At 49.5% G+C, this 27,124-nt stretch overlaps 1 protein-coding gene across 2 annotated transcripts in view; it reads right to left on the bottom strand.

The window, feature by feature from the left end:
• NPM3 (nucleophosmin/nucleoplasmin 3) overlaps positions 1 to 27,124 on the bottom strand; it is a 328,347-nt gene that overhangs the window by 204,334 nt on the left and 96,889 nt on the right. For both annotated transcript variants that reach the window (XM_069611627.1, XM_069611628.1), the window contains exons 2-3: positions 8,802 to 8,887; positions 8,355 to 8,474 (exon numbers count right to left, since the gene is read on the bottom strand). In XM_069611627.1, coding sequence (XP_069467728.1) covers positions 8,355 to 8,474; positions 8,802 to 8,887 — 206 coding nt within the window. The remainder of the gene's footprint in view (positions 1 to 8,354; positions 8,475 to 8,801; positions 8,888 to 27,124) is intronic.

Genomic DNA, 27,124 nt, shown 5'->3' with positions numbered 1-27,124 from the left:
CCTTATCCCTTGTTCAGTGTGAACTCAGGAGATCGACATGGTAGTGGTGTTTTCAGCCTCCTCTTATCCCTTTGCGCCAAAACGGAGAGGACCAAATGGGAGATCTGCTCACAAACACACACACCATACGTGGACCTATCACAGACCACGGTGGTCCGAGGCATTCAGGACACTCCAGACTCTCTGGCACCCAGGATGTGTATTGGGACCAGACATCCCACCCACACAAGGCATGCAGAAGCCTGCAAAAGCTTTGGGGTTTCGCGGGAAAGTGCATGACCAAATAAGGACTGCCTCGGGTCGGCTCGACCTGGGGGAGGTGAAGGGGCAAGACGGTCAGCGGACAGGACAAAGAACCTTGTGGCATGGCCATTTTGGAGCCAGGCCACTCATTTGTGCCAAACGCGGTAAGCGCGGATAACATGGCGAAAAAGGGTTCAAAACACAAGAGAAACGATAGTTGCCACCAGTTCCGTCTGTGACACACTTGCACAGTTCATAATAAGTCCAGCAAGTTTTTCTAGGGCCTTTGGAATGACTAGAGACCCAAGAGCGCAGTAATGTAAGTTACGGTGCACTCTTGTTTCATGTTTCACAAACGCTGCAGAGGAAAGGACTAAGGGAAACAAAGTCTCCCAGTACTGACTGTCTTAAGGGCATGTCAGTTTCCCCATAAGAATTGAGCGAAAGCCCAGAGGAGTGCGGCGGAAAGCTGCGCTTCTCTGGCAAAGTCTAGATCAGGGTGTAGAACAACAGCAAAAAGTTTGGGGGTTGCAACATGGAGGGAAAATTACATACAATTATGAAATGTTTCCCAACACCGTTATTCTAATAAAGAGCAGTAATTATTTTGCTCTTGTGTGTGCCTCATACTCCTTTTGGGACGCGGGAGGAGTTGGGGCCTCCCGAGCCCCGGAGGTCCACTGACGGCTCTGCCGACCCCCGGGAAATCACCCAGACAGACTTGTCGCACGTGGACATTCATCTGATGCACAGCGCCTGCATGCCTCCGAGGTTACAGTGGTTTTGTGTTTCCAAGCTGGGCAGGACTACGTCCTTGTGGCAGAAATTGAGGTTTCCATGGAAACTATCAACAGAGGCACGTCTCCTGTGTCACGTGAGATGCCAACGGCTCTTGCACAAGCACGCTCCCCTCTCAAGCCCCGCCCCGGCATACAGCATAAAGCCACTGCATGTTTCACTGATCGGGGCTTCTAATTAGCGTTACGTTACCTTGCTTTCAGCGGGTTACTTTCAGCTTCAGTTCACAGACTACCTTTCGTCATCCACCTTGAGGCTAATCCCTCTCGATTCCTGTTTTGCCTGGTTACTCGGTTTCGATTATGGACTGGTTCCCGACTCTTCACCTGCCGATTTCACTACAGCGCTACTTCCTGGCTTTCTGACTACAGACCGTTGACCCACGCTGCCTTGCCTGCCGATTCCACTACCGCACTGACCCTTGGCGGATTACGGACTACTTTCCGTTAGCTTCCTGGGTCCAGGGGCTATTTCAGGGTTACTTCCTGAATCCAACTCCGGATCAATCTGCGTTTCTGCCTGCCTCCTGGAGTTCCGTAAGGTTTTTCCTTTCTTTGGGGTAACACTGTACTGTTACATTCTAGCACTCGACTTTGTCAATTTGCAACAATTGATTTCTGCCTTTTGGAAAAATCCTTCATTCTGCAGACTCACCTGAAACGTGCACTTACGAAAGCTCTGCAGCTCAGTGCACAAACCCGTTACCAGTGCATCCCTCGTGTCGCCCGGGGTAGTTTTCCCTACTAACCTTCCTTTGTTCTTATTTTCACCTGTCGTTGCTTGTGGTACTCTTTTTGACTCATTAATATTTTCTTGGTGGTAAGACAACTGTTGTGTATATGAGGGGGTGGGGGGGTTGTCTGAGACTATTGTTGTTACAGGTGATTTAAGCCTTGTTCCCTCAAGTTGAGGAGGCCCGATTTCTGGAAGGACATAGTGAAACCGAGCTGGCTGCCAAGTCAACCGATCCTACTCTTTGGTTCGTCACGCTGTTCTCGGGACATCTGTACAACGCCCCTGGCTGCATAGGAGCTGTGAGTAACAGGACTATACGAGAACCGCTGTGATGAGCAGCCTTGTGGCAACATGGCATATCCTCAAATGTATCCTGAATTTAGCTATCAGTATTTCCTTATGGGTCCTTTTATATCCGATTGCTCTTGGCTCCTGCCAGGTCCTAGTGTCGTAAAAAGCAGGAGCCATGAGGAATTTCTGGAGCACTTTTTTTCTAGTTCAGATGCTGCTCTGAACTGGGGGTGGAGGGAGGTAACCTCAAACTGGCATGAAAGGATTTTTAGTTTAGCAGGAACCTTTATACTAATTGTAATAGGGAAAACTGCTGAGTACTTCCGAGCAGGTTTACAACACTTATAGGGATTGTTATTAAAGGCAGTGGAGCGCAATATTTAAGGGTGATGAAAACTCCTTCAGTGCTTCGGTACTGGTTTAGTGGCCTGGTTTCTGCCAACCTCTCTGCTGGTTCCCGAGGTTCTTTGCCTGCTTAAACCTACATGCTGCTAAACTAGCTATTCTGCTGGCCTCTCTGCTTAAGGCTGTATGTAGCTGGACTTTGACCTTGCCGGTCTGCTTAACATTATATGCTGCTGAACTGAGATGCTTGGAGCCTCTAAGCTGCCTTCTAAAAACTTCAGCAGAGGCTTTAGTAGGTCCTTTGCTTTGAGTGCAGAGCTCATTGCGCATCTCCACACATGGGCACTGAATGTTGCAACCATGTGCAGGCCAAAAGGCGGCTACACCCAGAATTCTCACCCAATTATCACTGCCAAGATGTCCCCCCCCACAGGGGCAACCTGGAGACCACATTTGCGTTAACTCATTGGGCCTCATTACGAGTAGCCCGGTAAAAGCGGGTTCATTACCGGCATGCCGGAATGAGCGGGTCCATGCTCGTATGAACCCGCTAATAGCGGGTGATTACGAGTGCGTGAGCATGCGCGTTCCCCCATGCCGGTAGTGGCAGTACCGCCATGCCGCTAAAGGGCCTCCAACTCCCCTATACCGGCATCGCGGGACCCACCCATGGCGGTACCGTCTCATAACCCCTAAATACCGGCATGGTAATACCGTGTTTGCAAAACACTGACCCTGAAATTACGTCATCGTGCAGGAACGGGAAATGGGCCGGCAGCCATCTTTAAAAACACAATCCATTGCCATCCTCCCCAACCACCAGTGCTTTTGTGTTGTGCAGTGGCAGAAAAGAACCAGGATCTCCAAGGCTACAAGGAAGGCGACCCCCAGGAAGCGCAAACAGCGTTTTTCAGACGCTGAGCTAAGTATGCTCGCTGACACCCTGGCCCACCATGCGGACACCAGCAGGAGCACCGACATGAAGCACGCAGCCCAGACCAAAAAGAAGGAAGTCTGGCAGGAGGTCGCATAGAGGGTGTTGGCAGTGGGAACCACCCCAAGGAGTGTGCGCGACTGTCGCAAGCAGTGGGATGACTTCCGCCTCAGGGTGAGGAAGATCCTGGCAGAGAACAGGAGGGCTGCCATGGGGACAGGCGGGGGCCCACACTCCCCAGTGAAGTTGACGCCATGGGAGGAGACAGCCAGTACCTTTATAGATCCTGAGTCCATAGAGGGAATTGGAGACCAGGAGGTGGGCGCCGCATCATCCACAGAAGAAGGTGAGTGACCCATCACATCCCTGTAGGCTAAACCATGATGTGGCACAAGTGACGTGGAAGTGAGACTAGGCAAGGCAATGCATGTCCCAGGCCCACATCAACATATCCAGTCAAGAATGTGTGCCACACCCTGCTACACACAAATGCATGCTGAGTGCCAATCCCAATCCCAACATAAGTGCAACATGACTCAACCGTGCCCATGTAACTCACCACACAGACACCATACCAATGCCATGCCACCAGCCATGCATTGATTGCCCACATGCCCCCTCAGAACACCAAATGCTACACCTCTGTAATAATTTGATGCATGAATGTATGAACATATCACAGCGCAATAGATTATCGCTGCCATGTGACACCATCACTGATGACCTGCATCTCTTCTATCCCCCAGGCACCGATGAGGAAGATGGCAGGCAGGACAGGGGTGCAAGTGCATCCACTTCACGGCAAGGGACCAGGGCCACCGCCACCCCCCAGCCACAGAAACTGCCCAGAGCAACAGGCAGTGTGCCACACCGGGCAGTAACCCAGCAGGAAACACCTGCAGCCACCCACAACAGTGGGAGGCGTTTCCATTCCAGCTCCGCCAACCACCGCAGACGTTGTGGATGCTGAGGTGGAGAATGAGGGTGACACAGTCATGTCCGCCACACCCATCCCAAGCCCCATTACCAGCCTCCCCCCCCACAGAGGCCGAGAGCATCGACGATCCCTGCCTCCACGACTCTGACCTTGGAGAGTCAGACATATGCCTCTTTGAGGAGGACTATGCCCTGGACGTGGGCCCCACGCAAGTGCCATCCACCACCCTGCCTACCACCACCCTGCCTACCACCACCCCGGCCACGAGCACTCCTGCAGCCAACGACTCCTTCGAGGCTCGCCTGTCAAGGGTTGAGGCACGACAGGAGTCGATGCTTGAACTAATGCGGCAGCAAATAGCCGATGGTAATGACTCCATGAGGGCCATTGCCACAGCCATCGCTGCCAACACTGCTGCTGCTGTTGAGGCATCCACAAGTGCCATGAGGGAGTGTCTGGGGGCACTTACGCAAGCCCTGCTTGCAAACCTGCCTCAAATGCAGAGGCCACACCTTGGGGCAGGCATGGGACCGGCCACCGACACCTCCACTGCCACAACCCCTTCGACCTCAGCCCAATCGAGCCCTGTGCGGATGACGCGGAGGAGTGCACGGCGCTTGGACATGGCACCCCCGGATCCCAAAATACCAAGGGAACAGTGTTTGTTGTACATATGGGGACATTTGGGGTTTGTAGGGTGGGTGAGGGAGTTCACTGGAGGTTGTGAGGGGAATATGTTTACATTATCACGTGTCTGGAAAATACACCCGTTGTGTGCAAGAAAATCATTGGCTGGACATACTTCTTTTTGTGCATGTACCTTTAATGTGTGATGGTGTACAGTGGGGAACTTTAACAAAACAAGTGTGCATGTCCACATGCAGCCAGTGGGTCACTGGCAAATTACTTTCATGGTCCCTGCGTTTCAAAAGTATTCGTCAATTAGTGCTTGGCGTACAGCATGGCCATCCCATGCATCATGTACTGGCAGGGGGGCTCCTTCGCCTCCGTCTCCATCCCCTTCATCCTCAACCGGCCCATGCATGTCAATGTCAGGTGGCAGTGGTACATTCCTCCGGACGCACATGTTGTGCAGCATGACAAAGGCCATGGTGATCTTTGCCACCTTCTCAGGCCTATATAGGAGTGCCCCACCAAACCTGCTTAGGCAGCGGAACCGCGCCTTCAACAGGCCAAAGGTCTGCTCAATCACAACACAGGTACGAGTGTGCACACAATTGTACTCCTCTTCATGGCTGTTCTGCGGGTTCTGCACAGGGGTAAGTAGCCACGGCCTCAAGGGATATCCTCCATCACCTGCAAGCAGATACAAATAGGTGTGTGTCGCTCTGAACTGCCACCTTCAGGGAGCGCAGTCATGGCAGCAGCTATTTGGTGTGGGCATGCACATGTCCCTGTACGTGTACAAAATAGTCACCTAGATGCAATGTATACTGTAATGAGGTGTGGTACACTGGATGGGGTTTAATAGATGATGCAGGGTGTAATCATGCATGCTGAGGCAGATGTGCTGTGGTAGTGCGACAATGTTTAGCCTCCAATTAATGCTGTATATTCTTTACTATTCATGGTCACACTAGTGCATTGCCACAGTTGCCATCCTATTCAGTCATGCATTGCTTGCCATCACCATGGTGGCCTGGGTGTGCCTCTTACTTGTTGTCATCCATATGCATTATTTGTGAAATGTGGCCCAGTGATGTGTCATGTTCCGTTTGACTGGTTCAGGTGAGGAGTGTTTAGCTCTGTATGCATTCTCCGCTCACTGGCTATTGCCACCCAGGTGCACTATCCCCCCCCCCTTTCCCACCCTGGTGAACTATCCCCCCTGCCCCCACTTTCCCACCCAGGTGCAGTAGGCCCCCCCCCACCTTCTGCATCCGCACACATCAGTACCCCACAGCACGGCCATGGGACAGTTGTGCAACTCACCAAGCAGCCAGGCACGTGGCCCAGCATGTCACTCCATGTGACGGGGTAGCGTGGAGTTGCGCAGTACCATGGCATCATGTGTGGATCCAGGAAATCGGGTGCAGCAATGGGTGATCTTGCTGGAGTCACATACCATTTGCACATTGATGGAGTGGTATTGCTTGCGATTGCGGTACACCGCCTCAATGGCATGGAGGACTACCAATTCCACATGGGTGCAGTCGATGGCACCAACACAATTAGGCATGCCTGCCAGTGCATGGAAGCCTACTTTGGCTTCGGCCATCTCCTGGGCAGTCCGTGGTAGGGATATGTGGGTGCTTGCGTGCTTCAGGAGGGCATCCAGCACTTGGTTCAGCATGCGTGAAAATAGTGGTTGTGAAATGCCATGCAGCTGGCCCACTGTGTGTTGGTAGGTGCCTGTGGCAAGGAAGTGTAGAACAGACACCACCTTTAGTAGTGAGGGGATGGCAGTGCGTATTTCTATGTGGCTGGAAATGTCGTTCTGCATCATGTCCACTATGGTGGTGATGGTGTCACGGTCCAACCGGTAGAGGGTGTGGATCTGCTCAGGGGTTAGGTTGCATGGGCTGGGTCTGGTGCGAGGGATTGGTAGCTGCCTAAGAGGCACTGGTGGCTGCGCTGGTGGTAATTGCTGGGCCTGTCTCACCCTCCTTCTCCTCCTGCGTCTCCTCTGTGCTGCCTGTTGTTGCTGCTGTAGTTGTTGTTGTTGCTGTAGTTGTAGCAGTATAGGCATGTCCTCCAGCGCCATGATTGCAACTGCTAGTGGTAGCATTTTGGTGTAGGAAGGGGTGTGGTGTGTAGGTGTGCTCCTTTTGTACTGGGCAAGTCTACATTGCCTCCACCTGTGTCGGGGCGGGTGTGGGGGGGCGATCTGGGGGGTGTGTGTGTGTGCTCAGTTTATACTCGCACAGCCTCCATTGACTCCACATGTGGGGATTGTGTGCACCTGTGGCAGCTGCCTTGTATCCCGATTGCCGTTTGCGGGTGGTCCGCGATGCCTGTATGGCCGGCATCGTGCAGCCCACAATTACCGGCTTCACAATGCCGGTATTTGCATGTCTGCGTAGGTTGGGATTTCCCCCTATTACCGGCATGCCGGTATTTGCTCCGTGAAGGGGCGCGTGTACGCGCCAATGCCGCTATTAGCGGCACCGTTATTTAGGGTGCAGCCAATACCAGGTTTGCGGGTCGGAATGCAACGGGACGGTAAACGATGCTGGTATTACCATACCGGCATCGTTTTTGCCTTACCGGAAAACATCGTAATGAGGCCCATTATCTTTAATACAGCAACAACATAATCGCACTGACTCTGGTCAAACGTCTTCAGCACGAACGCGGATAAGAACCCATTTTGGTGGCTTTCCTCTACAACATTGGAGAAAAAGTTGTAATGCCCTCCAGGTCTATATAGGTACAGTGATTTGCTACTTTGCCAAGTGTGTGGGCCTATACTTTAATCAATATTTTGGTATCAATATTGAACAGGAATATGGGTAAATGACGGATCCCCAGCAAGATTCTTCTGCATGTAACCACGTCACAGGTTCTTTGTTTTGGATTAAAAAAAAAGTATGCAAAAGAATCTTAACCTAAGGACCTCATGGAGTACCTGCTTTGCCCAAACAGTGACAGTAAGCAGCCATGCGAGTTTAAAGAAGTTCAGTAGGATTGTCTTTAAAACTATGTAGAGGTTTCTTTACACAAAGGACGAATGAAGCCCGAGATTGAATGTGAACATTTGCCATTTACTTAACAGACAATGACAGATTTATTTTTCGCATTTAAGATTACATATTTTTTCCAACATAAGTCTTCACAAAAGACACTCTTATAACCATTAATGATGCCCAACCCCTGTAAAACCCCCCTGCCCTCCAAAAAAAGTGGTTGAGCAGAGCGGCATATTTACAACAGATCAAGGGACTGCATTTAAATGAACGGCTATCCTCCTGGACATAGCATCACCACAATTCTAAGGACTGTAAATGAAAGCTACATGGAGATGGAGGAAGTAATAATATACAAGTAATGGCATTAAAAGAAAACCAGGCCTTACAAGCCTGCCCATAATTGAATAAGTTAATATCATACCATTGGCTGGACGGAAAGCTTGAGATTGGCAACAGGTATGGAGAGTTCGTTGCGGTCGCGATCCAGACAAACCACCTCTATAACATTGCATTCATCTTTTACCCCATCGCCAAGAGAAATCTACAAAAACATTGGTTTACATATAAATACAGGCGATTATGAAAAATGGCAAATGAAAAAAAAAAACATTTGTGAAGAAGGTCATCACAATAGAAGGGATTCAAAATCTGATAATTTATATTACATGAAACATTTTTAAATTTTCAAATATTCAACAGGTCCTTCTTAAAAGACTGTCCACAATGTGCAGTAAGGATATGCACATGTGAAGAAAAATTCTACATTTAAGAGTGAAAATGGGACCTATCGAACAGTGAGAACCCCAGCCCACCCGCTGTAGCTAGTACAGTGCAAGTACCACTCAGATAATTAAAAACATTCAGTTACCAGCCGCATTGTTAGAATATGCTCGCAAACATCTTCTTCATCAACTTTGAACGTGAAGGAAGAAATCTTAGAAGACAGCTCACAGCCTAGAAAAATATAAACATTATCAAAATGAACCAATAGAAATGTTTCAGTGATCATAAACAGTAGGTGATCAATGGAAATATTTAATCAAAGCGGAACCAGTGGATTTGCGCTCAATAATTTCCCCTTCTATTATGTATTCATTCATCTGTACCATGACACAAGGGGACCAACCATGCATAATTCAGTCTTAGCCCTTCTACCAAAGAAAGCAGTTCAGCCAAAACTGCTATTTTTTTATTTTTTATTTTATTGTTTAAAATGCAGACCTATCTCCAGAGTAACAGAGCCCTGTACAGAGTATGGGTAGCCAGCATTTGAACCAGCATGTTTTAACAGTAGCACAGTACAGCGAGGACTGAGCCAGTATGTGAGTCCATTGTAATTAGTCGTTGGTCAGGTGTTCTTGAAAGAGCTATGTTTTGAGAGATTTGCGAAATTGGAGAATTGTGGGGGCATTCTGAGTCAACATCAGGATTGAGTTCAAGAGGGTTGGTGCATTGCAAGAATAGGCATGTATCAACAGATATGTGGAGCTTAGCCGCCAAGTACGCTGGTATGCTTACTCGTGACTGCTTGTACATGCAGTCTTGAACAGTATCCTGGCTTGTAGTAGAAGCCAATGTAGTTCGCATAGGATAGGGGTGATGTCAGTCAGATTTCCTTGCTCCCGTAATACGAGGTGCTGCAGCGTGGTGGACTGCTTTTAGAGGAGGCAAATTAACAGCTCGGAGCCCAGTTAGGAAAGCATTTCCCCCCATCGATGTGAGAGACCACCAGGCCTGCACTACTGTCTGGAAGTCTTGCAGTGAGATGAAGAAATTGATTTTTTGAAGTGTAGAGATTCTGAGCCGGGCTATTTGGGCCTTCTTGCTTATGTGTTTCCAGAAGGACAGGCTGCTATGCCATGACCTCTTAGCATGGGAACAAAAGCCCCCACTACATGGGTTTCATCCTATTAAGATGGATTTCTAAAATCTCACCTGGTGGTAGATTTTAGAAAACCACCTTCATTATAGTGAACAGGGAACTCAGACGATAGCCAAAACCCAATCAAGCTAGCAATGACGAGCAGTCAATCCTATTCTCTGGAGACAATGAGTGGGGTCAGAGGCCCTCAATGAGTCCACACAATAGAATACACAATAGTTCAGTTCAATTTAGACAGGCAAGTATGAAAATACAGTTATTTGTTCTTGGCCTACACACTTAAAAATGAAACAGGTAATATCGCACAATACGTCTATGATATAAACATAAACATTCACCATCAGTTCATATATGAATTAAAATGACGTATTCAGCAAGCAGGCAACTACATGAAATGCACTCAATGACAGAACCAGATCACAAGTGAATTCCCCAAACTTTAAAACCCTAGGAATAAAGGGGCCTTGTGCTATGGGGCTCCACAAGGCATAAATTACCCATTAACATACTGTCCCTCCCATTCGAGCACGGCAGGGTACAACTGCCCAGGTTAGAATTCTATTATTTAGCGGCACACCTTGGTTTTCTAGCTAAATGGTTGATGGATGACCATAACGCAAAGCTTACCTTGCTTGGGCCTTTGATATACCCTGTGCAGTGCTCTGGTGCCCGCTGGCCGTGCCATATCCACAACCTCTATTGTTAACTGTAGGTAGGAAAATATGGCAGAGGACGTGGAGGATCCTTAAAACCCCTCATCCCTATTCACCTCATAGCCCCATATTGATAGGCGGGAAAACAGGGACAGAAGAAACCCAAACATTGAGGCGTTGGGAGGAAGTGGGCATTGCTATGTGGGCGGACCTGTACGAGAACGGTGCCTACAGAGAGTTCTCTGATCTCATGTAAAGAGAGGGGCTGTCCAAAGGCAATTTTTGAGACATATGCAAATCACTAAATATGCAAAACAGACCTGGTAAGACTGGCCGACCGAACCCCAATCTAATGCTTTTTTTAATGTTCATGTTTGAATTGGAAGATGGGTGGAGGCCTGTGTCCCGGTTGTACAAAGCTCCTGTAGAGGGCACGCTCGTTGACCATGCGGGGCTTAAAGCCAAGGGGGAGGCTGATCTGGGCATAGCTTTCACAGACAAGCAATGGTAATGGGTACATGGTCATGGTGGGAAGGTTTCACGTAACGTGAGGTTTAGGCTCCTACAGATCAACGTGTTACACCAAACTTATTTAACTCTGGCTAGAGTTGCCAAATTTGGCAAGGGAGGAACATCTACTTGCCCTAGGTGTTGTGAGGTGGAGGCACACATGATGCACATGTTCTGGGAGTGTGAGTCTGTACAGAGGTTTTGGAGAACGATAAAGCACACCAGTGTGAAGGCGGGCATCACGAGGTACCAATGGTCTCCACGGGAATGCATTCTAGGTATGTTCCCCAGGGTTGGCAAATACAAGCACATCGTCAGGTCTATGGACTTGGCTTGTATCTTGGGCAAGAGATGCATAGCCATGACGTGGAGGTCAAGCAAAGGCCCGAAATATATGGTTTGGTTAAGTGAAATGCAACGGTGGAGTTTGGCAGAGATTATGGCCTGGAGTAGGGCCCTAGATTTACATGGTGGTGAAGTGGGCCTCCTCTTTGAGGCATGGAAGTCCTTGGTGCACACCGCATTATATCCCTCAGATGATAAACCCCCGGGAACTCTGGACATTTGGTGCATGGTGCACTTACCGGTTTATCCACTTTACAGTATGGATTTGCAATATAATATCTAATGTAGTGAACCGGAGTATGAGCTAATACTAGCAAGGGGGGGATGGGAAGAGGGAAGAAAGAGAAACTGACTCATGGTATTGTTGGTTGGGCTTGTTTTTTTTTTTTCCTCTTTCTTTTCCCTTTGTTTAACGAATGTTGCATGGCTAAATGACGTGTACAATGAGCTTCTGTTTCTTTTAACATTGTTGTTCGGCCTTGCTGGCCTGTTTATTCGCAAATGTTAATAAAATACATCATAAAAAAAAGAAAAAAAAAAAGAGAAAGGGGCCTTGTGCCCAAAAGTCACAGGAGCCACAATGTGTCTCCCCAGAACTGAGCCTTCTCCTCCAGATTGCGACCGGTGAATGTTCCTGCTCTTGGACCCCCCTGAGCCACTAATACGACCATTTTTGCTTTAAAATATCTCTGCGTCCCCTGCCCATACCACGTAGCTTCTCTCCTTGCCCTGACCCATTTCCTAACTACAGCCTGCCTCCCTGCCCTCCCTCCTTCCTTCCCCGATTGGCCACATAGGTGCCCTGTACCACCTTCGCTGGGCAGCCCTCTGCCCGGCAGCCACTGCAGCTAAGGGCACAAGGCAAAGGGGGGCTCCAACAGAGGTGGCTCCAGATCATGTCTGCAGCTGTCAGCAGGGGAAGCTAGTGGCCAGCCATCAACCAGCAACAACCATCAAGGCAAGTGTTTACCAAGGGGGCTCCCACTTTACAAAATTACACAATCTCATGAAATGTTACATTGAAGAGCTTATCAGACCGACATGCATTAATATGGCATACATCATTAACTGCTAGAACTGTCCCCCTTGCCTGCTTAACAGCTAGACAGTACTCCCATAGCATTACTGTGCTACTCTCTGCCTGTTTCTCATTCTTCAAACTGTTGCACCCAAATTAGTTATGTGTTTACTCTACCAGTCTCAACACCAAACACCATTCCTGTTTGCACCTCTCGCAGCTAGTTAGTGTGGGCAAGAGTTGTGTTGTATCCTGCCGAACGCTCAAGGATTACTGTGTTTCTGTGCACTATTCTGCCTACTGCACCTTAGTCACTACTGAGTTGTACTCTGCCCTTCTGAGACTGTCTTGCATCTAGATAGTGCGCTCAAAGACTACTGTGGTGTATTCTGCCCTCTTAAGACTAGCTTGAATCTAGATAGAGCCCTCAAAGATTACTCTGCTGCTTATCCCACATCTTGACAGTGTTCCCAAGAGACTACCGCAATTGGTTCTGCCTGTCTCACTCACGTAAGACTGTTCACTAAGTTACTACTATCTCGCATTGAGAAATTGTGCTCAAGAGCGACTGTGTTGTATTCCACCCCCTTACCCCATCTCAAATCTAGATGGTGTGTTCAAAGATGACTGCATTGTATTCTGTGTAATTATTTCTGCTCATTACACCTTAATCACTACTGCGTTTGTATTCTGCTATCTTATGACTGTCTGGCATCTAGATAGTACGCTCAAAAGATTACTGCAACTGGCTCTGCCTGTTTCACCAACCTAAGTTTTTTATATCTTGTCTACTACTGTGTTGTACTCCGCCTATTGCACCTTAGTAACCACTGTGGTATATCCTGCCAGTCCAAACGCTTATAAACTGCTCCTGTCAGCATCTCTTGCATCTAGTTTGTGTGCCTAATAGACCAATGTGCTCTATTCTGCCAGTCTTGTTCAAACTAGCCTACCCCTCATCCGATTTGTAGATCTTGGGCCCTCTTAGCTCCACTTGCCCTCCATTGCCAGCTTCCAAGCACCAGATGGAGACACCAGCTCGCATGAATCCTCCCCTCACACCTGCCCCGATTCCTAGAATCCACCGCCTCTGCCCTCACCTCCTCACTCATCCTCCACCACACCTGACCCGCACTCTAGCACCCACCTTCTCAAACCCACCCACTATTCCCCCTGAATACAACCTTTGAAACCCTCCCAAGCACTTCATTACAGCCTATCGCCACTCGCCCACTCTCCTACCACCACCCCACCTCCAACTCTAAAATCAGAGGTGCACTCTGGCGCGGCAACCACTCCCTCCCCTACAGCAGCCTATTCCCACCTACCCTTCCCACCCTATACCACTGCCCTCCTTCCTCCCTCTGACCGCTACTGAGAACTCCCTAATACCCCTCACCAAGATACCTCGCCCCTATCAAACTGCCAATCCAGAGGAGCCCCTGGCGTTCCAAACAGCTCAAACCAACATCCTCTTGCACTCCATTCTTGCACCCCCTTCGAACATCCCCACTTCTTCCCCCATACCCCTATGCCCCCTCTCCTAACCAACTTCAGAACCACCCACCGTCTCACTACCACTCTACCTCCCCATCACGATGCCCCCCTCAACCCCCACCAACAAACCCCCCCTTCATATCCCTTCCCCTCTTTAAAAACATCATGTCTCGCACTCGCAAGAACAATAGCTTCATCTCCATCACCTTCCGACCCCCCAGCCACAATGACCCGGAACCCCCCCCACTACCACACATGCTCCTCCTGCCCACCTCCCGATGACCCACTCCCCCCATGACCACATCCCACACCAAAGTCAAATGCATCCTTTTTAATGCCCGCTCTGCAGCGAAAGAAAGACACAGCATCTTCAACCTCCTCTCTTCTGACAAACCCGACCTAGTCTTTATCACCGAAACCTGGATCTCAGACGACTTTGTCCCCGTTGCCCATGAAGCATTCCCCACAGGCTACACGCTCATCCCGCTCAACAGACCTTCCAGAGGAGGCGGTGTGGCAGTCATCTTCAAATCTCATTTCTCGGTCTCAATCGTTGAATCTCAGATATGCATTCCATCTTGCAAATCCCTTCTAGTTAAACTCTCACTACCCCGACCATCTCCGATCGCTTCCTACTCATCTACAGACCTCCTGGCTACGATAGACATTTCTCAAACAACCTCTGTGATTCTTTAGCCACCATACAAGTAAATCACCTCTTGCTGACTGTCCTAGGAGACTTCAATATCTGGTTGGACATTCCCAACAACCCCATGACCCATCCGCTAGTCGACAGTCTTGATGCCCTCAACCTCTCCCTTCATATGAACGGTCCAACCCACTCTAGGGGGCACACCCTCAATGCAATCTTCAGCTCCCATGACCTGATTCATCTACCCCCCCCATACCCGTCATCTGGTCCGACCACTTTGTCGTCCCTTTCTCCATCCGCACCCCTGCCCCTCCCCTTGCACCCCCCCCCTTCCGGCATCCCCTCCATGACCTGAAATTCTGGAACAAAATAAACATATTTCCCGACCTTGCTGAGGCCCTTCTTCGATCCCCCTCCAACGCCACCTCTACACAGATCCTTAACCATCGACTCCTTCGACTCTTGGCTCAATGAATCTCCAATCCCCCCTCACGCCCAGCTTCTTCACGCAATGGACCATTTCCCAAATGGTTCACGCCCGAACTGAGGACCAAAAAACGAAATAAATCTCTAGAACACAAATGGCACGCATCAAAAACCGATCTCGCACCATCATAATTACAAAGTGAAATCTGGAAAGCCAAGAAACCCTATTACAACAAACAAATTCTCAACTGTGGAAACCGCAGCAAAGAACACCATAAAATCATTTCTGAATGCGTCAACCCCAAGTTGACCCATTCTGCCCCATCGCAATCACTCTGACTCTCACTTCCTACACTTCTATACCACCGCTCTTGACAGGACTGTCCTTAACAACAAACTGTCCCTCCTCTCCCACACCCAACGACCGAGCAACCAATCAACCACCCCTGCCCCCATTCCTCAATATACCCATTTTCGATTCCTTCAAACCCATCTCCAGCAACGAGTTTCTTGACCTACTATCAGCTAGTAAACCGTCTGGCTCCCCCCTGGACCGCCTCTGTATTAAAATAAATATTCTCATCCACCTGCGCAGGAGAACATGCAAGAACAATTCAAAATGACTCCCTCATTCCCGGATGCCTTCAAAATCACGCATGTCAAGCCTCTTCTTAAAAAAGCCATCCCTCGACCCCAAAAACTCAAACACCAGATTCCTTGCAAAATTCATTGACCGGACAGCATACCCCCAACTAAACGCCTTTGTTGAATCCAACAACCTCATCGACCCCGCTCAATCAGGCGTCAGACCTCGACATGGTACCGAAACGACTCTGACCTTGATCTGGGATGACCTGAAAGTCACTGCTGACTGTGAAGGATGCACTGCACTAATTCTCCTCGACCTCTCTGCACAATCAACCACTCAATCCTCCTTGACTGTCTACACTCCCTTGGAATCTGTGGCACCGCTCGCAAGTGGTTCGCCTCCTTCCTCAGCAACAGGAAACAGATAACCCTCCTCTCCCCATTTGTCGGAGCTGCTCGCTCAGTTAATACCGGAGTACCGCAAGACGCATTTGTATCTGCTCTCTTATTCAACCTCTATATGTCCACCTTCGCTGGAATCATCCACCCGCACTCTTGTGCTACAACTACGCTGACGAGACACATATCATCCTTAAATTCCAAAACTTACCCCCAGCCCGACCTCGAAGCCTGTCTCCTAGATATTGACCGATGGATGACAATAAACCCCCTCCTCTTGAACCCCAATAAAAACCAAAATAATGTTCTGCGGCAATACTGCTCTCCTACCTCATCCGCTTCCTTGGCCCCCTTCCCTAGGCCAACCCTCCACCCCCTCCGACACTGTAAAAAACCTCGGCTGCACTATGGACTCTGGCCTAACCCTCTCCCAACAGATCAACAATGTATCTAAATGTTGTCACTACCATCTCAAACTTCTCAGACGCATCATTCCCTACCTCTCCTTCCCGAACAGACCTGCTGCTGTTTTGTCCATTGTAATGTCGAGACTGGACTATGCCAACTCCCTATAGCTAGGAGCGCCGGCATACCACTTTAATAAACTCCAAAGAGCCCAAATCGCTGCTGCTAAATTGCTCCTCGCCCTGGGTCCAAGAGACCACACCTCCCCTGCTCTCTGAACCCTCCACTGGCTCCCAGTCAGACAAAGGGCCTCCTTCAAGACCCTCTCATCACTCCGTGCAGTGCACAAGACCAGCCCACTATACCTGCAAGAAAAGCTAAAACCTTACCTCCCACCCCGCACCCTAAAATCTAGCACTGTCCTCCTTTTAGTGACCCGCCCCCCCCCCCCAACTCTGTCAGGATCGGAGGATCCGCTTTCTCAACCTTGGCCGCGACTCTGTGGAACTCGCTTCCCCCACATATTTGACACACCCAAGACTATATGACATTCCGCAAAGTAAAAACTTAGCCGTTTCCATAAACAGCAACCTCATCCCTAGAAGCAACCGAATTTCCAACAACCAATGACTAAATACACATTGGAACTCCTGACCATGTCACCAGTGAACATGACCATCAACCCAGCTATTTGACACTATCAATGAATCCAGAATAATGACCTCCTTGGATCAAAACTCCTCCCAAATCCCCGTTCCACAACTCGTCTAGTCTCGTGACGTTGCTGTGGCCCCCTTGTGTCGCTGTATACCGTTCTCCCATACTGTCACCATGTATCCCTCTGTATTGCCCTCCACTCTAGTCACCGTGATGTCATATGTATACCCCACTGTGCCCGTGTCTCGCTGTGTACCCCGACTCCCTGTCCCCCATGATGTCGCTATGTATCCCTCTACCCCCCACCCCCGGTCGCTGTAAGCCCAACCCTCGGTCTCCCTGTGCCCCTTGTGCCCGTGTGTCGCTGTGTTGCCTCTGTATGGCCCTCCCCTATAGTCCCTGTGATGTCCCTGTATACCCCACTTTGCCCGTGTCTCGCTGTGTACCCTGCCTCCATGTTTGCCTGATGTCGCCATCCTGTCCTGTCACTGTAAAACCAACCCTCTGACTCTGTGCCCCCCTATGTGCGCATCCACAAAGCACACTAGCTTTGTGGATGAACCATCATATCATATCACATCATTACGTTTACTCTCTACTCTACACCATCACTCAGACTACAGCTATACCACACGATAAATTCGGTCTAGCTGCTCACATACGAACACTACCTCATAAACACCTCATCACTCTAATAATACGCAGCTATATTCCCCTGACAAACTGGGCTAGCGGCTCACATAAGCATACAGGCCTACCGCAGCCAGAACCCAGTCTGGGTGTCCACCCACCAGACTGCACACATTCAACTGACAGCACCACCACCACACCCACACCCACACCCAAGGCTAGGATGCAGCTACCATAATGCTATTACATCAGCTGCACACATAACTGATGCACCCACACACCATAAGACTAACTCTCTCTACCGATCTGGACTGCGGTTCCAGAGGGCGTTCAACCGACCAGCGCTTTGAGATCATACCAATGATTTACAGAGCGTTACATTAATGCAAAATAACATAACATTCTCTGAAGGTAAGTTCTAATTTACTTGTGTGGTTGATGGATTCAGAACCAGAAAAGGGTAGCAGAAATCTCCACGCAGTGGGCAGTGCGTTATCGTGCTACTGGGAAACTCTCTTCGCTTTGCTGCTTGAGGATTGCAGTGTGTTCACACTTTCTACAAACCTGCACAGTTCGTGTCACAGTGGGACGGTGGACGGTTGGACTCAAACTCCAAAAAGTGAGTAATTGGATGCTGATACAACGGACTGACTGTTACTGTGATGCAGGCTACTTGTTGAGCTTCTCGTCCTTTACTGTTGCGATAGTCCCTTGCCAATACAAACTGCTCTCCTCCCCCCTGCACGTAACCTAAAGGGGGTCTATTGGGTAACTGTGAGCTTTGAGCCTTTGAAACCCACAGCGACTGATTGGAACTATATTAATATTGATTCAAGAAACAGTGCTGTCATAGGAAGACTACTGCTATTCCGATGGCGGTTGAGGTGCTCCTGCGTTACTATACATTTACTTAGGTTGGTGAGGGGTGATACTTTCAGACCTTTATGTGGATCTGAGGAGCGGAGCAAAAACTTACTCATCTCAGCCATTGGAACTGGACGCATCTGCAGCCATGCAGTTTGCAATGGAACTGCCTCTTCCGGCCTCTCCTCTATACAAAACTCTCCCCTTAGCTGCCACGGAAGTCGCACCCTGTCATTGGTCGACAGGCAGGTGGGGAACCAACGGCTGTTCTTACACTTAATAATAAAACAAAAGCCACAAAACTGATTAATTAATATTTTACAACATTGCAGAAAAACAACACACGTGACTGTAAAACCACCTCTACTTATGGGGTTACGAAGGAACAAATGTCCACACTCATGTATCTATCCCAACAAATGGAATCAGTTGACAGCGTTTATCTCACATCTTGTAAGGAGACAGAACCATATGACCACAGCATGGACAAAGACTTCTTTTTGAATACGCCTCTGATAGTCTCTGAAGCTCAAGAATGCGATTCAGACACCCGATTCATCCCTTACCTCCTATGAGTCGACCGCGGCACAGCAAAGGAGGCTCTCTCTGTTGATTAAATCCTTCGATCATTCCGCACTTGGGGTAGCGGATCCTATGTTAGTAAAACTAAACCATGTTTTGGGTTCTTTGCTCTCCTTATTTGAGAACTTGCAGAAAGACTTCCACTCTGCTTGATTTAATATGGGGAAAAGTGCAAAATATGTCAAATATTGTTGAGATGCCCTCACTAGGAGAGCAGGACGAACCCTTGGAAAAACATCAGGTTGTTTTGGTTCCTGCTGATAACTGCCCCTCCAACGGCCATTTCTCAGGGGGTCCACCCGGTGGAATCAGAGAGGATTCATGAAGTTAGCTTAAAGGCTCCTCAGAATAAAGTTCAGACATCTCTTAATTTAAAAGCCAAAACTAGGGGTAAAGTTAGCACACAAAAAAACAAGAACCTTGAGCCCTAAAAAAATCTGCATTCTATCTCCAAGGCCTTCTTTAAATCTGTTTCTCTCCCCTCAGGGAGTCTACCAATAAGAAACGCCCTGGGCAAGCATGTTAGTATTTCGACTGAAATATGGATTACCCAGAGCTCAAATCCTCTCCCCAGAATTCCCAAAAATATATGTAGTGTGATAGACCCGGTGAATATTGAGATGATTTGGAGCACTGAATGTGCAGTGCAAGCATCCTTTCCTTTGTGTGATCTTTGCTCGCCCATTTCAATAGGCCCTTCCCACATGGGAGAGGGTGCTAACCTCAAGGATAATTTGGCAACAGGCACCTTGGGTAATTCTGTGGATGATACTGCCCTTCTAGCCCAGTGTAATGAGGTGTGGGGTGTAGAAACTGGGAAAGCAACTCAATATATTACACAGGTGGGAAGGGCATGGTCACATCCAACCAGATCTCTATTGTGTACCAGTTAGCCAAAAGCGGCCACTAAGGCACTATTCGCAGCCCCCTTTGATAAATTACAGGAGAGGGGTGGCTCCAAGAAGGGACCCATACCAATACCCTCTGTGGTGGAATGAGAGGGAGTCGGAGGGGAGAAGAAGTGAGGAAGGTGGTGTAACACATTTAACTCATCCATATACCATTTCCCAAGGTGGAAAATTCATTTTGATCACAGATAAATGCATTAAGCATACCGGTACACAGTTCAAGGTGTCATGTACTGCTTACGAGAAAAAGCCATTTGTGTTGAACCGAACAGGGATCTTGAGGTTGCTTTCCCAAGCCTCAAGCCTAAAAGCAATATCATCTAGAAATATAGACAGAATTGAATTTCCGTTTAGAGGAAGAACTGATGTTGTATTACTAACTTTTGATTCACAAATAGTACTAGATTTGGTTGAGACTGAAATCGACTCTTTACTTCACTTAGGATTCGATTTCTTAACAGAGGTACCTAGGAAGGACGATAATTACATAAAGAACATGACAACATACTGTAGGTTAAACAGCAGGAATCCCCAAGCTTGTGCTGATGTAAAGAATGATCAGATTAATACCATCAAGAAATATGGGGAAGGGGGGGCACGTAAGAACAGAGAGTAGAAGGAACAAATCAGGGTACCAGAAGGCGACTCCGAAGCCCAATATTCGAGGAATCGGAAAAAGAACTAGTAAACTTTCTATTTTATCCTGGAACAGTTGTGGCCATATTCATCTATATACCAATCCAGATCCGGGGAAACTCCTACACAAATATATGATCATTTTTATCCAGGAGACTTAGTTAACTGAGGCACCGGCAGTGGACGGTTGCGTAACATTCTTCTCTACAGCAGCTAAAGGTCCAAAGGGGAGGCCATCTGGTGGGCTGGTTACCCTTATAAAAAAGGGTGTTGGATTTGCGGTAGACCACCTGGTAATCTCAAACAAAAGTGTGTTTGGGATTATGGTAGGAGGTAAAACATAAGCTTCTACTGCTGAATATATATACTAGCATAATAAGCTGAGCAACATTCAGTGTATTCTTGAGGAAGTAGTAGTACTTGTCTCAAATTGGTGGGCTATCTGGGAGGGCTTAGTATTGTTGGGGGGATAGGGGGGAGCCTAAATTATTTTTTTTCCAATTCAAACCCCTGTACAGGGAACACTCAGCTACCCCCCCCCCCACTCCACTCTAAAAGCCAAGAAAGTTGAAAGGGGAGGGCGCTAGAGAGCCCAGCCAAGATGGAAAATATCTGGCCGCATCCAGCCCACCACATCTGCTGTAAACACTGGCAGAAGCCGACTAGACTAGTAGGGGGCACCAATGCAAGCAATTTGAGCGCCCTGGCTGCTCGAGTATAGGCAAACGGGTGGTGAACCTACTACGGCGGTGCGCACAGGCAGCGAGACCTGCCTGTCTTTGATCAGAAGCAGAGGCCGTGCGCTCTGGACTGTGCAGGCAGCCACTCGACGTGGGGACGCCCCGAGATCCGGACTGTGTACTGGCCTTGGCAGACTGTGCGGGAGATTCGGGGACCAGGCGAGCCACCAGCACTCTATTATTGGGGAGCGCCAACACAGGCGAAAGACTCCCGGAGGCGTCATCTGCTGACACGCAGTGCATACATGAACCCGAGGATCCGGAGCGTAGTCCAGCCTGGAGAGGGACGACCAGCGTTGAGAGGCTGACCTGATTTGCGGTAAGGAGAGGGGCGGTAAGCCTTGTATGCAACGGGCTTCCCGGCCACTCACCTTACCGCATATTGGGTCAGCCTCTCAGCGCTGGTAACCACCTTTGGAACCACAATCGGGAGAGACCTCGACTGGCACCGCCCCCGGCCGCTTACCCGTTACCTCCGTTCTCCCTCCCGTGATACCAAGAGGACTCGGGGGCTGCTCCGGCTGGTTTGCAACTGTGCGATCCTGGTGCTCGCAGGGCCCTGGACAACTGTCCTGCGTGTCATGGTCAATATTAAAACTACTGCTACACCCCATTCTCTCCCTGCCTGGGGATTGAAAAAGGCGCAAAGCGTCCCTTAGAGGGCAGCACCCTCTGAACAGTCTCGCCCCCGGGAGGGTGGCGGCATGCCTGGTGGCGCAACGCAAGACGCACCGAAGGTGCTACCTTATTGCAGTGGGTAAGACTGGCACCCCAACACAATCTATACTCCGAAGTGCAAGGGTACCGGCATGGGTGCGGGCTCACGCACAACATATACCTGTGCTGTCATGGGGCGAGATAAAGAACACCACAACTGGGGGGACCCCCATCCGGCGCCCTCCCCCCAGGAAGGAGAAGTGGGCGAGAGTGGTGCACCCATAATTCTGTTTAACAGGGGGTGAAACTCCCTGTACCCTACAACCGGATTAGCACACACTGTTGCTGCAGCATGACCCGAGACACTACAGGGCAAAGGAGACAACGGTGGTGCAGACCTAATAAAACAAATGAACAGCGGGCCGGGGGGATGCACTAAAATCAGTAAGTGTCACCATGACGAAATCCCAAAAATCCAACAAACACTAGGCAAAACTACATATTGAACAACCAGCCACGTCCAAACATTTCTCCTGCAGTGAGGACTCCCCAGGGGGGGGCACTACTCCATCCCCTGCGCTGGACCCAGGGGGAGGGGGAGGGGGGCACTCATTGACATTAAGAATATGCTGGTGCAAAAGCAGGCAAGTATACAGTCCCTGGATGGAAAACTGGACACTTTGACATGCAAAATAGACCATATGTAGGTACGCCTGGATAAACATGGGGACTGCGTGAATGAGTGGAGGGCAGGGTATCTACTATCAAGGATGAATCTAGTACCACCACAAGGGACATGGCCCTAGTCAAGAGGACCCTCAAGGAACTCTCAGACAAACAGGATGACCTTGAATCTCGATCCCGCAGGAATAATCTGAGAATTATCAGGGTATCTGAAGCCGGTGATCAGCACAACATGGAAATGTTGGTGGAACATTTGCTGGGAGAGACCATTGGACACAATGGATTCTCAGAGGTCTTCATTGTAGAGAGGGCCCACCATATCCCCAGTGGGAAGCGCCCGGCGAGACCTATAATCGCTCGCATATTGAACTATCGAGACAGCGATGGGGGCCTCAGGAGAGCTAGAGAATTAGGATCTATAACATACCACAATGCACCAATCCTTTTGTTCCTGGACTTTTCAGACAAAGTGCAATCATCCAGGAGCACCTTTACTGATGTCAAGAAAGTAAGCACAAAAGTGATGGGTGGAAGGTTTTGAATGAATCTGAACCACTGGCATTGCTCTGGGCAACCTTCTACACCACTGTTTTTTAGCCCGTCTGCGCCATTGCAAAAGCATTTGTGCAAGGGACATCAAGTATGCAATGATATTCCCAGCTAAACTAAGAATAGAACGCAACGGCCGTGCGCAGTTCTTTCACAAACCGGAGGAGGCTAATATGTTTTTGGGCTCGCTGCCCAGGGCACCGCACCGCAGGGAGAATAACGGACATGGTGATGATCCCCCTTAGAGCACAACACCACGAATAAATGAGACCATTGATCGAGAAGTTCACCTGGGAACGGGCAGGTGGAGCACTGTAAGCTAAATGGGGCTGTTAGGGTGGCTGGATCCGTAGTGCTTCTCAAGCGTGAGCGAGTGTTATGAAGTGGAGAAGGGTAACTGGCAGGTTGGGGTTGCTGGTGGGGGTGGGGTTGGGGACTGGTTGGGCTGCTGGCAACTTGCAGTGGCCATTGGTACTACCTCATCTCACTGGTCACGAGAACGGAGTGTCGCTACTGCTCACAAAATGGGGAATGGTCGAGATGTCCAAGAATTTGTTAACACAGAATGGCAAATTCACTCAATAGTATGGCATGTAATGCTAGGGGCCTGAACTGTCTGTCTAAATGTTGTAAAGGTGTTTTATATATACAGCAGCAACAGGTAGACATAGCATTTCTGCAAGACACTCATCTAACCCCTGGTAAGGAGGTGAAATTTGGACAAATATGGGCTTGCCATCGCTATTTTTCTTCATACCCCCCCTAACTCCACGGGGTATGCATAATGCTATGGAACACGGTGGGGTTTCGACTAATCGCCCAGAGCAGAGATGAGGAGGAGAGAGCCATAATGGTACGAGGGACAATACATGGCCGGGTGTAAACTGTAATTAACTTTTATGGATCTAACCAAGACTCAGTGGAAACATTGGAGTGGATCACTAGGCAATTGGAAGCAGACCCTCCACCCCTCCCCCGGGAATCCATTTGGCCAGGGGATTTCAATGCCGTAAGGGACCCTGACCCAACAGGAGGTTGTGGCGAATGAGCTGCAGGACATGTGCTGGCCATGGGAAATGGACGACATCAGGAGACAGACACCCTGGGGGAAGAGGATACACATTTCAGTCCTCGGTACATGACTCAGAATCCCGGTTGGGCTATTTCTTGATCTCTCATACACCAACGTGAGGGGTAGTTGACGTTACCACTCTAGCACGCACACTGTCGGATCGAGCACCAGTACTCCTGACAGAATGGTGGGTAGACCAACCTTGGTGTTTAAAAGCAAAAGTCTGACAGACGGAGCATTCTGACAAAGGCTGGCCAGTGTCAACTATTTCGAGGTAAATGCTGGGACGGTGGGTTCATACACGACCCTATGGGAAAGCTTTAATGGCATAGTTAGGGGAGAAGATACTCTCAAACAAAAAAAAAATTGGCTGACAACTAGCGGAGACCGAGGCTCAAATATAACAATCACAAACAGAGGCAATGGGGGCAGGCATAGCCAAACATGTTGAGATTAAGAAGCAACTGCAAATATTCAATGAGCTGTCTCAGAGAGAGGTGATGTTTTTCCAGGGTAAGAGCATGCACAACAATATGGGGGAAGGACAGCGCCCGTGCAGGGTATTAGCGAGGACCATCAAATTAGAAACGCAGAAGGGCTGAGTCTTATCAGTCAAAGATATACAGGGGGAATTGAAATTCTGGGACGCAGAGATCGTCAGAGAATTCTACACCTCCTACAGCAGACTGCACCCCTCACACACTGAAGTGACACAGCAGGAGGTGGGGGAATACCTGGACAGAGTGGAGTTATACTGGTATTGTTACGCTCACCTGGTCTCTGCGGAGGTGTTGGGGCATGGTTGCAGCCCTCCCAGGTATGAAACTCCTCTCGTCTGTTCCTCCCTCTAAGTCTGTGCGGGGAACTGCAGTGATGAGCAGTGCGGTTCCTGCGTGAATATAAGGGGGGTGGGGGGGCTGTATGAGTATGCAGCCTGTGGTCCCGGACCCCTTCTACAGATCTCTCCTCCCTGGATGTGGCTTCTCTAGGGTTGCACTACTCGAGACTCACCTGCTGAATGATAATGATGAGCTCTCCATCCTGCTGCTTCTGGCAAGGGCGCTTGTTGGAGAAGAGTTCCTACACTGGTCCCTTGTCATGGAAGTCCAGGCCAGCTGCGACTAGTCCACTTCTCTTGTAGGTAAGTGTTTCCCTTGTTTCCACTTGCCCGCTTGTCTTCCGACTGTTGTAATTGTATTTGTAAAGTTTGTTCTCTGTCCTTTGTATTGTGGGATGTATTGACCCACTTTGCTGTGCTATGCGGCACCACTCTGCTTGTTATGGTGCAAGAAGCAGAAACAACGGCAGCAAAACTCTTGTGTGCGCCAAAAACCTCCAAAGCCGCGTCTTTAAACGCACAAAAAGATGTATGCACAACCTGCCACCCATGGTGCATGTGTGGTGGGATAGAGCACACACTACAGACAATGGGCCTCATCACGAGTTTGGCGGTAACCCTTAAAATCGGCGGTAATGCTATCAGCGCCGATTTTAAGGGTCCGTCGGATCACAAGTCCAAATACCACCGGCACCATTACAGCCGGCGCAAGTACAGCCAGCTGTCCAAGCGTCGGCTGTAAAAGCGCCAGTAACGATTCACGCTAAAACATTGCAATCACGAATCCGGTGTAGGCGCAATTAGTGCCAGAAAAGCGGCGGACAATCTGCCGAAAATGCCCCCAGCAAAAAGCTGGAGGTAAAAGAACACAGGCCACAGCAATAAGGGCCCAGGTGAAACCAATGCAAATCAGAGGCCTACAAAGGACCCACCCATGCACAACACACCCCCCTCACCCTCCCAACACCATTCCACCAGTAGGAGCAGGGAGGAGACAACAATAAGGGCCCATGTGAAACCAATGCAAATCAGAGGCCTACAAAGGACCCACACATGCACAACACACACTTCCAAACACCATGCTGCCATTTGGAGCCGGGACCCTTGATGTGGACTTCTACCTGCTGCGCCTGGAGCTACAGAGGCCAGTCAACCAGGCCAGGGCCCTGGGAGTGCAGGGGGTGGTGGGGATGAGGAGAGCAGCACCAGCAAGGCGGCCAGCCATCCCCAGGGTCAGGCCAACTCCCTGGGCCCTGACCGATGGCCAGTTGGCGACTGAATATCGGCTGGACAGGGCAACCATCACCCAGTTGCTGGACACAATCCAGGCTGACATCGGCAGCCGTATAGCCATCAGCACAGCAGTACCTCCGCTAGTGAAGCTTGTGTCTGTGCTACAATTCCTCGGGACTGGCAGCTACCAACACACCGTTGCCATGATGCATGGCATGGCCCAGTCCACATTCAGTGCCATGCTGAGACAGGTGCTGGATGCACTGTTGAATCATGTGAATGAGCACATCGCATTGCCAGCCACACAGGCACAGGTGAACCTGCTGAAGGGTCAATTCCATGCCATTGCCCAAGTCCCGAATGTAATAGCAGCCCTGGACTGCACACATGTAGCACTGGTACCACCCCAGGCACATGAGGCAGCCTACAGAAATCAGAAACATTACCATTCCCTGAATGTGCAGATGACATGTGGCCCTGACCTCACCTTCAGCCACTGCTGTGTCCGCTACCCAGGATCCACCCACGACTCCATGGTCCTGCGCAACAGTACCCTGCCAGCCTACATGGAAAGGCACCGAGGGCAAAACACATGGCTGCTGGGTGAGTACAAATGTATACCATAATGCATGTTAATCCACAACTGACGGGGCTGGTCACACACAATGAAATCCCTGAATGTCAATAGGCAGCACCATCAGTGCAGCATTTCCAATCAGGCACCTTGCGCGAGAAACCTTGGACATGTCCAACACCGCAGAAGACA

This window comes from Ambystoma mexicanum, chromosome 8 (genome assembly GCF_040938575.1).
Source record: "Ambystoma mexicanum isolate Mex_15411 chromosome 8, UKY_AmexF1_1, whole genome shotgun sequence".
Lineage (NCBI taxonomy): Eukaryota > Metazoa > Chordata > Amphibia > Caudata > Ambystomatidae > Ambystoma > Ambystoma mexicanum.
Note: the sequence above shows the minus strand (reverse complement) of the source record. Positions and strands in the feature narration are given on the sequence as shown.